The following is a 15,048-nucleotide window of genomic DNA, read 5'->3' as shown; positions in this document are numbered from 1 at the left end:
AACAATCTTGATGGCCACCTTGTGGAGCAGAATATTTGTATTGTCACATAAGAGTTGGTGTTGACTGGGGTTGTAGGCTTTTGCTATGGGCGTGGACATCAATGGAGTGTTTTTTAGTTGAGAGAGACAGTATCCCTGGCAAAAGACGATGGTCAGTTAGGATCCATAACAGATGCTGGTAGGAGCGGATGTGGTGCCATCTGGTATGCTGGGGATAGTTCCTTAACCTAGCGTGCCTGTAGTGGCTAATATAACAAGGCATAAATCAGTAATTTAAGCAAAGTCATATTCACAAATCATGCAAGCAGACAACGGGAAAATATTTATAACTCAAAAACTCATCAGTTTTAAGGATGAAATTTCAGATGAATGAATTTCCAATAGGGTGTGGCAAATTTAAAATGGCATGTTGGAACAAAATTATGTCTGTAATTACTGTGACTGAGAGCCACAAACAATTGTGAATTTATTACAAATAACAAATGGGTAAGACCAAAGGCACAAACCATAAACAACACAACAATATCAAGTGAAAACAACATGCAAAAAATGCTGAAATTCTGTAGAGGCTTATCATCACAAACACGTCTAGTTGTTTTGAGTGACAAAGCAGCAATGTGCTCTTGTGTGACTTCACCACTTCTGGGTCACATGGCAGCTATTTGAGGGTATTATCAGTGTGTGAGCGAGTGAGTTGGGTTTAACGCCGCTTTTAACAGTATTCCAGTTATATCGCGGCGTGTCAGCTTAATGTGGGAGGAAAGCCCGAAGTGATGCAGGTTTCAGACGTTTACCACTTCGGTGAAACCCACGAGCATGGGTATGGTGCTGACAAACCTAGAAACATAATCGGGGCGAACCAGGATTCGAACCCACAATCATAGGTTTCTGGCGTGCCCAAGGGACGCAACTCTGCACAGCGAATCGCGGCGCCTTAGACAACTGGGCCACCCGTGCCCCCTGAGGGTATTATCACACAACTGGTTTGCAGATAGACTGCTCACCGCTTTGTCTTTTAGTCCAAAACCAGCAGTAAATGCATTCAGGAATAATGCAGGGGAAGTTGAAACTATATATAATGTGGTAAGTATATCCAGGCTGGCAGTGGCCTATTCCGTAAGTGGTGGGTGGAGTGGACAGCTGTATTATTATTTTGTATCGATAGAATTAGCAGGATTCTTTTTAACTACTGTTATAAATAAATATTCGGGAAGATTTATCAAAGTCGAGAAGGACAATTTGTGAGTGGAGTATAGGATTACCCATAGATCCAAGCTGAGGAGATAAATTAGCGCTTCTAAGACGGAAAGCCATCTTCTTTTCACCATCTTCAGGAACTTTTCATGGACAAGTGTAAAACAAATTTTCTTGAGTACAAGTGCGTCTTGCATGCAATACAACATTAATGCAAAACCTTTCAAATAGAAATAGAAAATAAGCTAGAAACACCACTGTTACCATACAACTTGCAGGAAATAATCAGAAGCTATAAAGGATGTAGAAGATCTTCACTATAAAGTAAACGAGACTATACCCCCATCAAAACAAAATGGGAAGATGATTTGATATGTGAAACAAACAGTTTGGAATGGGAAGCTATAAACATAATTTCCATATTCTATCTTAGATACAATCCTGCCAACTAAATCACTACTTTTCAAGATGTCATATGCAGACAATGATATGAATTCTATCTGTAACTCGTAGATTGAAAGACTTACTCAGTTCTCTTATGAATGCAAGAAGACACATGATATAAGGAAACAACAATTGAACTGGATAGAAATAAAAACTGGAATATACATTGCACTTCATACGAAAAATGTGTTGTTTGGATATTCTGAAAAACGAATTGATGTTCTCTATCTTCTGACAACAGTTGTCAAACCATTCACAGATAGTTCTAGGTTAGAATTGTTACAAAGGGAAAATATCAATGCAAATAACATTGTTAAATTCATTGCTTTTTCTTTTATACTTTATACAAAGGTAATTGTTAAGCTTCTTCTGTTGTAAACACTAACCAATGAAAGCAACCATTGTATAGATCTATATTGACTCATCTCCTGTGTGTCCTTAAAGAGACTACACCAGTGACATTTTGTCTCTATTGTCTATTATACTGACTTTGGTATGAACTTTGCCTTACTATTAGCCCATTGTACATTGTGATCTTATATCATTGTATATGTTTATGCATACCTGGAATAAAATACCAATAAAAAAATTAAATAAAAATACTTAAGGCTTCTGCATGTCTCTATTAAAGTTGACTGACAAAACGTCACACAGATCACAATCCATTTAGTATTTATTTTAAATTAAACTTTTAAGATGTGAAATACATTGGCCACGCAATAATTCAATATATCTCTTTGTCTTAAATGCAATTAAGCCATCATCTGAGTATTTTCAATGTCTGTGTGACGCCATACCCCACGTTATAGCGCGAGTAATTGGGATAAACATGGCCTTCTGAAACCGTATGATGTCTGAAAACATGATCCCAAGATCAGAGCTCCAGAAAACTTTTTGAGCAATTGAGTTTTTTTTATCAAGGGTTTCTATTATAATTGGGTTATTACATTTTTCATTGGGTAACCAATAATTTTTCACTCACCTATTCATCACTCTATTGGGTTTTCCCAAAATTAGTGAACATTTTAAGATTAAAAAGAATATTAAAAAAATGTTTTAGATGTATAGAAATGTTCTAAATAGACAGGCCTGGCTCGGAAAGTAAATTAGCTCGTAATTGTGTTTTGGAAATTATCTACTTACTACGCATGCTGAAAAAGGTTCCTTGGGTATTTACACGTGCTGTTTTTATACATTTGAGTTTTTCATTTAATGCATACGTTTCTGTATGCAAGTTAATTGAAAGTAATTGGGTTATTATTTTTATTCGGGGGTGGTGGGTTCACGCAAATACGCTCTTTATCTGTAGCTCTGCACAATGTCTTCATTCGTAGTTTTTTCCTAAGTTATACACGTTTTAACAACTGTAAAACATCTCATTCACTTATGAAAGACAATTTTCTCTTACAAACAAGCCAACATCTGAGTATTTACAATGTCTGTGTGATGCTAAAGCCCCCGTTATATCGCGAGTAATAGCGATAAACACGGCCGTCCGAAAACGTATGGCATCCGAAACCTGTGATCTCACGATATATTTTGTTTAAATTTGTATCTACGATTTCGTCATAACAGCGAGCTGACACGAAATATGTGTCAATGTTTACATTTGGACCGACACCATAGAGCGCCCGGTATCGATACATGCATGGTCACCCCGTGACGTACACATTGCAATAGTATTCATGAAAGTGCAAAAACCTTTCTAACCATTCGTTTTCGCGTTCTTTTTTGGCGATCTTTTCGTTCCAAAGGGCAATAACCCCCCCTTTTTAATGATATAAGCGACGGTCCAACCGGTTCCCTGATCAATGAGCGCTGCGTCATATAGTGACATGTAGAGAAGGAACCAAGCTAAAGGCCCCTTTTTCACAGGCCTGCGACCTTTGTGCCACTTTTCAGCGATCAAAAACTGGCCAGGATGCTCATTGGTTGCTTAAACCCCGAAAATCATGTTTCTATGTAACTGCTCCAGCAGTTGTTCAGCAGTATCTGCTCGAGTTGTTCAGTGTCTGCAACCAAAATGAAACACTGCAGGTACAATTAAGCCCTCTAGTTGTAGGCAGGCTGAGGAACTTTGCCTTACTATTAGCCCATTGTACATTGTGATCTTATATCATTGTATATGTTTATGCATACCTGGAATAAAATACCAATAAAAAAATTAAATAAAAATACTTAGGGCTTCTGCATGTCAGGTAGCTCAAAGGAGGCAGAAGCATTGTCATGGTATCTCAAGGGTTGCCGTGGTCGCCGAATGGAGGCACGGCGGTCGCCACAGTCATCGTTCAATGCACGCTGTTGGTCGCCCAAAGGAGGCACAAGGGAAGCATCGCCCAGATTGACAGGAAAATATTTCAGCAGAACACATCTATTACCTGGCGACCATTGGGCGACCACTGTGCCTTAATTCATTTTGCAACAACGGCAATGCTTGTGCCACCCTTCTGCCTCCTTTGAGCCACCTTGGAGTAACCAACCTCCTCGGCGACCTTTGTGCGACTGTTTTGAAAATTTATTTATTGAATGAGTAAACATTATATGTTGTACCAGCATCTTGTTTTGTTCCATTTGTGAACTTCAGTTCATACCTTGATGTATCAGATTGCTGCTGGATTAAAAATTAAAAATTATACAATATATCGTGACATCGCAATACGACCTTGTGTACTGGGAAATATTGAGATGCACTTTAAACATCAAATATATACCCATCCCTATGGTTTACAACTGAATATTTTTAACTAGCACATATTTTGTAGTGATTATTAGTTTAGAATATCAACATATGTTGAGTCTTCAACTAAAAGACGAATTGTCACGACGGAAAACCTCCATGAAAAACGGTATTTTCAGCATCTTATAAAGTGTGTTTTGAGCAATAACAGGTGTTAATTCATTGATCCATCATTTCTTACAGAATTCTGATAATCATGCTCTCAACATAGTAGTAAACAACAAACTAAACTGACTATCCCACAAGATCTGTATGATATGTAAATAGATGAGAACCATAGTTATATCTTCTTGTGTTAGTAACATAATATTTATTATTTGTTGACAAGTTGTTTCCATTACAACCCATACGTTTGCGGTCAAGACAAAAAAACCCGTGATGAAACCCTAGCTAGGAAAAATCCCTCACTGAATTCATCTTGTATATCATTACGTGAACTCATATCCGAAGTTACAATTGTAATAACATTCAGCCACCAGAAAATCACTACAAAGGGTTAGACCTAGTCTGTCATACAGACCTTGAAACAAATATATGCAATACAGCCCATGTAAGTCTATAATGTTTGGCAAGTCTAGATTACTGCAATATCAGGAAATGAAGAAAGTGTCCTCGCTCCTTCTATTTCATGAATATAATTTAACAACTTTTTTTCTGTAAAATATGTTCATTTCAGAAACTAGAGGTTAGTCTAGGTGACACCCTCCCTGGACTTAAAAACAACCTTCCCAAAGTTGACACTATTTTAACATCAGAAGTCACTAAAAATGAAAACCCTACTACGATCAGTAGCTATTACGAAAATTCAAACTACATGGGACAGCTGGGCCCATATATACACAGATGAATCCAAGAATCGTATCAACAACAGTGCTGTTTACGGGATGCATATCCACAGCTCCAAACCCCAAGCACATTCGGTTCGCCTGCCTGATGGTCAGTCAGTATTCACTGCTGAAATGGAGGCAGTTCATCTTGCACTCAAAATCATACCGGAACTACCGGAAGTAAAGCCCTAAAGGCAGTCATCCTGTCAGGCTTGCTAAGTGTACTTCATGCAATCAGCGACAGAAACTGAAACTCCAGGCCAAACATCGTCAGCAATATTCTATACGAATACACAAAACTATCGTACCAAGGTCAACAGCGTTGACGGCACCCATCTCACATCGATATTCATGGAAATGAAAAAGCAGACTGGAATGTCAAGACCATGCTCCAGCCTGGGCTCGGTTGAAACACGAATTGCTGTTAGATCCGCTATCTTTCGTAGGTCTGCTAAAGCCAAGAGACAGAAACTAATAGATTTGATGTCAACAAGAAATAGAAAAGCTTTGAAAGGTTTAGCCATTTTCATTAAACGAAATTTAATGATATATAATTTTTTAATTTGAAGTTTACACGATATACGGCTTTTCCATTGGACGAGAGGTTGGTCACATGACCGTGAAATTGACGTTCATAAGTGTATGAACGACACAATTGACCTCTCCGTCGAATTTTATTGACAGCTGACTTGACCAATCAGCGAGTCGCTCTGACAGTCTGCGCACGCATACTTTGACTGCAGTCACTTCCTTAGACAAACAAGCTTGTCTAAGTTGGGCCGGCGCGCTTTACGCAATCGTTCTATCGGCCAACATATCCAGAAAAAAATGGTAAAGAGGTGCAGTCACGGTCTGTGCAATAGTGATGACAGGTATCCTGAACGACTTGAAGGCGGTGTCAAGTTCATACCGTTTCCAAAACCGAAGACTGACTACGAGAAGTGCCTACGGTGGATAAAACTTTGTGGGCGACCGCATAATCAGCTCAATCCGTCAAACATCAACTGCAATAGATATGTTTGCACAAAGGTACATTTCCCGTACATTTAATCAATTTTATAGTTGGATACGTCATTAAGTTTTGTTTGGCAGCGATCAGTTTTCCTATTACCATTGGCCAAGTAGTGAATATAAATTAGCTGGGTTGGTAATCGTCGAACAGATGTATAAAGATCTATGTATATAAAGATTTCACAAACTTATTGAAAACTTTTGAATTCATTGTGTTTATATACATTATACATCGGTTTATCCACATAATAGAGGTTTTTATGTTAAATTTGATTTTCAGCACTTCGTCAACAATTTTCCAAGTGAGCAACATCCAGACCCATTACCTGCCAATCACTTTGACAAGGCTGGACTGAGTAGGAAGCCCCCTACAAAAAGAAAGCCCACTGATGATGGAACTCAGAGGTTTGTGTACACTGTAAGAAGCCATTGATTGGTTTTTTACAATTTGTTTATCAATTGACATGATCAAATACTTTGTAAAATTTCTACAGTTGATTCAGTTGTTCCATCTTGTTCACATAAGTTCGTAATAAGATTTTCTGATCTTGTAATGAATACTGCCCAGGGGAAATGTATGTTGTTAATTTGGATGAAATAAAAATAAATGAGTTCTGCATGGAACAAACAATAAATAGGGTAGGTAGGTATGGCTTTTGTTCTTTAAATTGTTTGTTCATTTAATAAAAGTTTGATAACGATATTGGCTAATGTGAAAATTCAGTGTTAGCCAAAAAGTTGGAGAGATTGGAAGGTAATACAAGTTGAGATAGCACATGAGGAAATTTATTAGATGTGTTGAGTGTCTCATTAACACCCAGTATGATGTGAAATTGTTTGATAAGGTAATGTATGCATCCAGTCAGCACCTATATGGGTCACACTTTATCCTCTTTTGCTATTAAACATTGTTATATGACACTCATGCACATTATACTGTATGAACTCAAATAACAGACACACAAATATTTGATATTGGATTAATTTTATCTTCTCAAACAACAATCAATAGTAACTTTGTAAAAGTTTATAGTTTCAAATATTATTGCAGATTGGAGCCAACAGAAAAGATAGCTAAATCTGACAACCCATCTTTACCTTCTGCCACTGCTGTTCATACAAGTTCAAACGTGACAACAGATTGTCAGACTGACTCATGCTGTAAGTGTACACACATTCTGAGAACTTGGCAAACACAGTACTGGTTTAACATGCTGAAAGTAAAAAGCACTCAATTCATCCAACATTTGTTGCATAAACACAGGAAGAGGAAAAATTCTTTGTATGAACAGGTCTTTTTTTGTGAAAACAACAAAGTCACAAAAGGCAGCACCTGAAATCATGAGTTGTCCTTGAACTTGATAAAAATATTCATGATTATGGGGAGCTTTCTTGATTGAAATTATCCCATCTGTATTTTGCAAGCAGAACTTTGGCAATAAACAGCAGGCATCACTGATGGACATGTCTCGGGCTGAGTATGGACATTTTACTTCTATGATGCCTGTAATACCATCTTCACACACCTTCCCATCTGGTGTAGCTCCTAGAAATGGAAACTTTCTGTTCACTACAAGACCACAATCATGAACATGATTACCTGACTGCTTAATGTATTTTTCAATAGCTTGTCTTTCATTACTTTTGCCATAGCTGGTTGCAGCAGATGTGAAAGCCTTTTCATTTATGATATTGTTGATGAACTTTTCTGTGATGGTTTTTCTTTTGAGTATGATCCCAAATGTGGATGCTGTCAGCCTGTGTTTCCTGGCTTGAAACCACATCTGACTGTTGGTCTGGTCCCTTGTTAGTTGCTCTAACTGTTCACATTGCTCCTGTGTCATATCCTCGATGTGGTACTCTGCTCCAAGGGTCACTGTGGCGTCCTGGGGAAAAGCTAGATTGCCACATCTAGTGCCAACAGATTTTATTGGCTCAGTCTCAAAAAACTTTGCCTGAAATAAAAAGCAAACTGACATGAGATCAAATTAACAATGTTTATTTGTCATTACATTATAACATCAATTTGTATTTGGCAGAATTGATTTCCTTTTACTTTTAAATGTTTCAGGGATCGACCCAATGGATATGATAGCACTTATTGCAGAGAATGAGAGCCTGAAGAGAGATCTGTCAACATGCAGTTTGGAGCTTATAGATGTCTTGAGAAAGCTGAAAGATACTGAAGAGGAATGTGAACATCTAAAAAAGCAAAAAACATTTACTTTTTCGATTGATGTTATATTGGAAGATGCTAAGCTTATTAAGTACTACACAGGCTTTAACAAAGAAACCTTCATTGCCATATATAGGTATTTAGTTCCAGATCCTCAATCATGTCCTCTTAGGTATCTTGGGAAAGGAAAATTGTCCAAAATTAGGAAACTTTCCCTTGAAAATCAGTTGTTTTTGACGCTTTGCAAACTGAGGAATAATTTTCACTTGCAGGATTTGGCTTTTAGATTTGCAATTACTCAGCAAGTTGCAGGGGTTATCTTCAATTCCTGGATAAATTACATGTTTCTCAGGTTTGGTGAGGTAAGCATCTGGCCCCACAGAGATGTCTTGTATGAAAGGATGCCAGAGGACTATAGGAAAGATTTTCCAAGTACATTTCCTATTGTTGACTGCACAGAAATTAGAATTGAAAAACCATCTTCACTAAATACCCAAACTCAAACATACAGCAATTACAAGTCCACTAACACATTGAAGGCATTAGTGGCTGTAGATCCGAGAGGCTCAGTTATTTTTATTTCTATGCTGTTCTCAGGGGCAATGTCAGACAAAGAAATATTTAAGCAGTCAGGTTTTCAGTCAACACTGATTGATCTTATTGAGATTGGTTATCTGGAGGAGGGAGATGGAATTATGGCAGATAAGGGGTTTGATATTGAAGCAGAAGTAGAGAAAACAGGGCTTCGACTGAATATACCACCATTTGCTAAGTCTGGTGTACAGATGAGCCAAAAAGATGTCACCTTCACTCAGAAGATTGCTGGGCACAGAGTACATGTCGAAAGAGCTATACGCAGAATCAAAAGTTTCAAGATTCTCAGTGGCCGCATCCAGCTATCAATGTTGTCTTCAATTGATCAAATTTGGTATGTTTGCTCTTTTCTGACAAATTTCATGCCTCCTTGTATCAGAAAGAAGTAAATTGAGACACAGTACATGTAGTTGTTTTTGCAACACTGCAAAATTCTTTTTAGACCTATCATGTTATCAGGCTAAATTTGTGTTTGTACTGCATACCAAGGTTCTGCTGTCACATGTTTGTTAGCATTGTTTGAGCTTGGGCCAAAGGTCAGATTCACAGGTAGCAATGTAAAATTACATCATTTACATAATAATAACAGTACCATATTGAATTCAAACATAATCATGATAATACTTTTGTCAAAACTGAACCACTTGAACAATAATTTTATGTGACCTGTCACCTATTCAATTACATGAAGTGATTTTAATCCAAACTTCCTTTCGCCCAAACACATGAAGTAATCTTAATTCCAGCTTTTCTTTGCTAGATAGGATATTGTCCCTGATTTGACCTGAGCTTATAAACATGTAGCTTTAGCCCTATTTACCATGTCTTACTGTTACTATAGTGTTAAAACATGACAGTGTACAATGGGACCTTGATAATGGTCACACCATGTGAAAAACATCCTCCAGTAATAATGATATAGAGTAAAATTACTGTACAAAATTCTGAATTGCTGTATTAGGAGTTTCACTATAATAGCATCCTCAATATCTACGGTGGCTACCCCTTAACAAACATGTTAAGGTTGGATATATCCAGTCATTTCCCATTGAGTTACAACATGCTTGGCAGGTAAAGGCTGTGGTCAAATTCTAACAAACACTAAAACCATTGCTAAACTTACATGCGTTGACAAGCCACTGCCAACAGGGACTGGTCCCACATGAGTGTGCACAGTTTTAGAGGGGTTGCAGACGAGGTATCCAATGGGAAGGTGTTTTAGGCCTTGAAGATGTTCAACATCTGCTTCCTCGACCCGTACATTTCTGTAAAATGTAATTGTCTATCTCACTTTCTTAATCCAGAGAACTTATTGTGAAAACGTGAAAGCTCACTTCCTTGTTGAAGTTTATCCTGTTGATGAATTCAAATGTGTCTTGTTGAAATGTAATACATTTAAGAGTGATAAACATGATAATTATGGCATCTATTTCCATTGAACATGATGATTATCATTTAGTTTATATCAATGTATATTTAGTTATGTTAATGTTTATGATACATGTGATACCAGTGAACTTTATGTATACATTTGTTTGCTTTGAGTGAAATAAGGAAAGCATAATTCATGAAATAAATCAGTATAAATCAAGTACCTGCATTCTGTCAATGTATTAGTAACTGGTTTCTTTTTCCTGTCTGGTTTGGGGTTGACAAAAACTAAATGTGGTACATCGCCTGCTTCAACTTTGGTACACCGAGGTTTGCTCCACTGTTCTGGAAGTGATGTACTGGACAGCTTTGATGGAACCTCAGTGAAACCCATCAACTGCCATTGCTGCAGTGCTATGATGAATCCAATGACATGGGAACATGATCCACTAGTTCTGAAAAATTTAGTGAAATTCAAAATTGATGCTAAATTAAATTGCAAGTTTTTATAATCCATACAAATAAAACATTAAAAAGTTAGTTGCATATTTGACAAATATATCAGATGTTAATATTGATCTTTTTTTAACAGGTGATAAGGTGTTTTTGGTATGGAGTCCAGTACTGTAAATTAACACACAATAACTTTTCTTTCGTCAGGAGATTTGAGTGAAATGTCTTTACATAAATTTATTATCATGATCATTACCTCTGGATGTAACTATTATCCTGTTAGCCTCAGTATATTGAACGAATGTATCACGAAATTAGGGAACATGATACGTTTGTATCAACAATAAATATTACGGGATAATGCATCTTGTCAACAGTAATGAGACAAACCTGGTTGTCAACGGTCAACTTACCCTGCTTGACATGAACAATAGGCATAGGAAATTTCTTCAGGCTTGATGTCAACATGAACAGCATGGGGCGGCTCGTTTTTCTTCATACTGCGATAGCACTTGGCACTACTGACGATGGTGTCATTCTCTCCGTAAGTCATGCTTACTGAATGGAAGTACACCTCACTAAAAAACTTAAACCCTTGCTGTTTACTTTTCATTGAAAATGACACCTGTTTCATAAAAGAAGTCGACAAATCAGCCTGTAAATCCGCCAACGAAGCTCTCCGAGTTTGACAAGAGGCAGCCATGTTGTTTATAAGTTTGTCTAAGGAAGTGGCGGAAAGGTCGTGACCTCTTTGAAGGCGTGGCTTAAGGTGCCATACGGAGAGGTCAATTTGACGTTCATACGTTTTTCACGAGACCGTGTTCTTTAAATGACGTAAACACTGACGGACTACTTCCACATTCCTGGGGAAACCCCTGGGAATTCCCTAGCACGAAAACACACATAAGCGTCCTTTATTCTTGGTCTCGGCGTTTCAGTATACATTGAGAAATGTCAGAGAAGGTGACTGCATGATTGTTCACGAATATCCTCGCTGCGGCCTATCCTAATGAACAAACGATGAAATGCACATCTAAACTATAGTAGAGTCGACTCGATCCGTGCCAATGCTGACATTGACCGTCTCCAGCAATCTATGAATTTACCTTAGTGTCTGTTTGACGCATCTTTCTTCACCTTTCAATGATCGGCCAGTTGATCATTAACAATTTCGGAAATCTCTCCCGTCACGTTTATCGGTGTCTGCCATTTTGACGTCTTGTACTTGATGTAAATGTATTACGACGCGCTGTCATTGTGACTGACTTACTGAGGTAGTTCTTTACAGACCTTTCTCATCTAATGAGGATATGATTTGAACACAGGTGCTGCTTAAGATGTTTCTGAAGAGCACGTTGTGCATCCATACGCCCATGTCACCTCTCTTTTTGAGGAACTATTTTACTCCGCGATATAGCTGGTTGTTGTATGGCTGTCAGTGTAAACATGAAGTCACACGTATGTATTGTGTTTAGATCTTGGCCTACATCGTTTGAGGTAAGAAATTGTGATGAAAAAATTATAAGAATTGACTTTCACTTTGTGTGAGTTCATTGGAGTATGAACCTTCATAGAGTGAGGGCCAAACATTGTATGAACGTCGTCGCAAGCTCCGACGTTCATACAGTTTGGCCCTCACTCTATGAAGGTTCATACTCCAATGAACTCACACAAAGTGAAGGTCAATTCTTAAATAAATGGAAATTCCACCATTGATGTACATTCATGATATAGATATAGTATCGTACATTTTGTCATTACGGCGTTCTGGGGTTACCTGGACCCTACTACTGTTGCCTTCTGTATTGCCGTCCCATGTCATAGTTAAGGTAAGCCATGACTTACCAACTCACTTTGTCAGAATCAAGTCATCTTAGTCAAGTAATGATTGGCCCTTCGACTCACTCCATCAGCATACATGTGCTGGCCCTTGCTCTCACAGATCAACAACACGTGGGTTATACTCACATACGTTTAATAACGCTGCAATCCATCTTCCAAAGACTACTTCTAAACAAGACAGAATAGACTCGTCACAGAGTGGGAAAACGGACTGATGGCCATGGGTCTCAGTAACCTGCAAAGACCGCACGCGTCAGCTAGTGCTATACGCATCTTTTTAAGGTGATCTAGCCTTGACCTTTCTTTGCTACATATTATACCTGGAAAAGTCTCACGCGTCAGCTAGTGCTAAACGTATCCTTTTAAGGTGATCTAGCCTTGACCTTTCTTTGTCACATGTGACAATATCTCTATTTAATTCGTTAAAAGTTTGATCTGACCATGGTTGTAATCGGAAGACAACCACAGTCTACGTGGCAGATTTAGCATCACTTTATTGATTTTGTGACTCACTCCGGATTCTACAAATGAAAAAGTATCTTGACTCTCTGCTGATTCAATCACTAATCGACGATAATGTGGAACCAATCCATGTGAGATGTCCGGAAACACTCCGATGATAAATGCCATCTCACTAAAATCAGATCTTAGTTCTCGCTACCGCTAAACAAAGATCTGAGGGCATCCTATTAGGGCTCACGTCAGATCGACCTTGCGCGAACTTTGACCGACCAATGGATTGACCAATCAGAAGGCAGCTTTCTCGTGCTTAACGACACTAATTTCAAATTGGTGACTTCGCGAGAACTAAGATCTGATTTTAATGAGATTGATGATAAATGTGAAATATCCTTTCTCTATTAATTCCTAATGTTTTTGAGATACATTTTAACCTTATAACAATTTTCATCAGGTCAGAATCGTGTGGATTTGTAACTTGATTTCCACGTGTGATATACTCCAACGATGTCCATCAGTGTCACCAAGAGATAGTTTTTAAAAGGCGATTCAATTGAAACTTTCATGATTAATGTCAAATGGCGTCAAAGAATTTATGATAAATGTACATTTTAGATTCTATAGCACACACGATTGGCAATGTGTGTAAGATTTACTCTGGGCCACGGGTTTCAACACCGAAATAAAACTGTCTGTTTGCCAGAGATGCAATATCGAAGGTCAAACTTACTCGAACGTATATAAACAGAGCAACCAAAGAAATTCAATCTATTTCTAAAAATGAAAAATGTAATCATATCAATGTGAAACATGATATGTTATCAATTTTAAAAACTCACAATAGATATGTGTACCTTATTGTCGTAATTGCCTTTGGGGTGTCAAGGGGCCCAACAACAGTTACCTTAACGTATTGCCGTTCGTGTTGTCATGGTCAATGTACTTACTCTACAACTCGTCTGTTCAGGAGCGGGGCGCAAAGTCAAGGGTGACGATCTTTGGTCGTAATTACCTACATAAGCATTCATGTACCAGCGCACACGCATACAAGTATTAATACAACCGTGGACCCTGAATATAGTATTACGAGTAAGTACCCATGACACAACACAAGGTTTGATACTCACATGAACTTTACAAGCATCAGTCCATCTCTCTATACACAACCAGGACAAGACAGAGTGGGTGATTGGCACATCGAGATTCGACTGGATCGACTGATCGAGCTTGACCCCCCTTCGTGACATGTCCCAATACATCGTTAATTAAGACAACGTACCAGACCCTGAACACGCGATTATATCGTGATGGCAAATTACTGATATTCTAGATATGGTTTAGGGATGAAATTTTTTACCCTTGAATCTCTGAAAAGATGCTTTCGTTGTTACATTTAGTGGTCATTCTCATGTTTCCATGCCAACTGGCCAGCCTCTTCCAAATTCCCTGTATTCACATGAATATGTATAACTATTAAGGTAACTATTGCAAAACGAACATCGGCTGGAATCTACATATATCGGATATTTTGTATAGAAAGTGTTGTAAGGATATTGTGAATGATATGGAACTTGAACCACTTCATACTTAACTTCTGCGAGTGGCATTTAAAAGTTGGAGTGATGAAGTAAGACGAGTTCTATGGATGAACAACTTCTTTATTACAATTAGTGCCCACTTCATACTTATACTGTGTACACATTTGAGATTAAATACAAATTCTCCAATTCTTTGTCTTCACAAAGCACAATTCATATTTTCACCAGAAGCCCTAGTAAAGAATATATTTAAGATTTTGGCTCTGTCTTTTACTTTGAATAAGTTTATTTAGTGACATTTTTTGTTTTAGTTTTTTACACTTATTTAAAGAATATATATAAGTATGTTAGTAAAAAGTACACGCTTTAAAGATATTTCATAAATAATGACTCCCTGAATAG

The 15,048-nt window shown here is 37.8% G+C and overlaps 1 protein-coding gene and 1 pseudogene across 1 annotated transcript; one reads left to right on the top strand and one right to left on the bottom strand.

Annotated features, from left to right (window-relative positions):
* Positions 1 to 5,864: 5,864 nt before the first annotated feature.
* On the top strand, positions 5,865 to 8,531 carry LOC139479763 (uncharacterized; annotated as a pseudogene).
* LOC139479764 (uncharacterized) lies at positions 7,212 to 11,583 on the bottom strand. The gene is made up of 4 exons (XM_071262621.1): positions 11,221 to 11,583; positions 10,579 to 10,809; positions 10,107 to 10,248; positions 7,212 to 8,168 (listed from the first exon to the last, which is right to left on the bottom strand). The coding sequence occupies exons 1-4, from the start codon at positions 11,508 to 11,510 to the stop codon at positions 7,368 to 7,370; spliced, it is 1,464 nt and encodes a 487-aa protein (XP_071118722.1). The 5' UTR covers positions 11,511 to 11,583; the 3' UTR covers positions 7,212 to 7,367.
* Positions 11,584 to 15,048: the final 3,465 nt, after the last annotated feature.

This window comes from Haliotis cracherodii, unplaced genomic scaffold, assembly GCF_022045235.1.
Source record: "Haliotis cracherodii isolate W230 unplaced genomic scaffold, xgHalCrac1.p SCAF_4, whole genome shotgun sequence".
NCBI lineage: Eukaryota > Metazoa > Mollusca > Gastropoda > Lepetellida > Haliotidae > Haliotis > Haliotis cracherodii.
This window is presented reverse-complemented; position numbering and strand designations above follow the sequence as displayed.

Bases quoted from the DNA above. Each gene is read 5' to 3' on its own strand.
- LOC139479764 (XM_071262621.1), bottom strand. From the start codon at position 11,510: ATGGCTGCCTCTTGTCAAACTCGGAGAGCTTCGTTGGCGGATTTACAG. The intron at 10,810-11,220 runs GTAAGTTGACCG...TAAATTTTTCAG, and splicing joins TATTGTTCATGTCAAGCAGG to AACTAGTGGATCATGTTCCC. The intron at 10,249-10,578 runs GTACTTGATTTA...TACATTTTACAG, and splicing joins AATACATTGACAGAATGCAG to AAATGTACGGGTCGAGGAAG.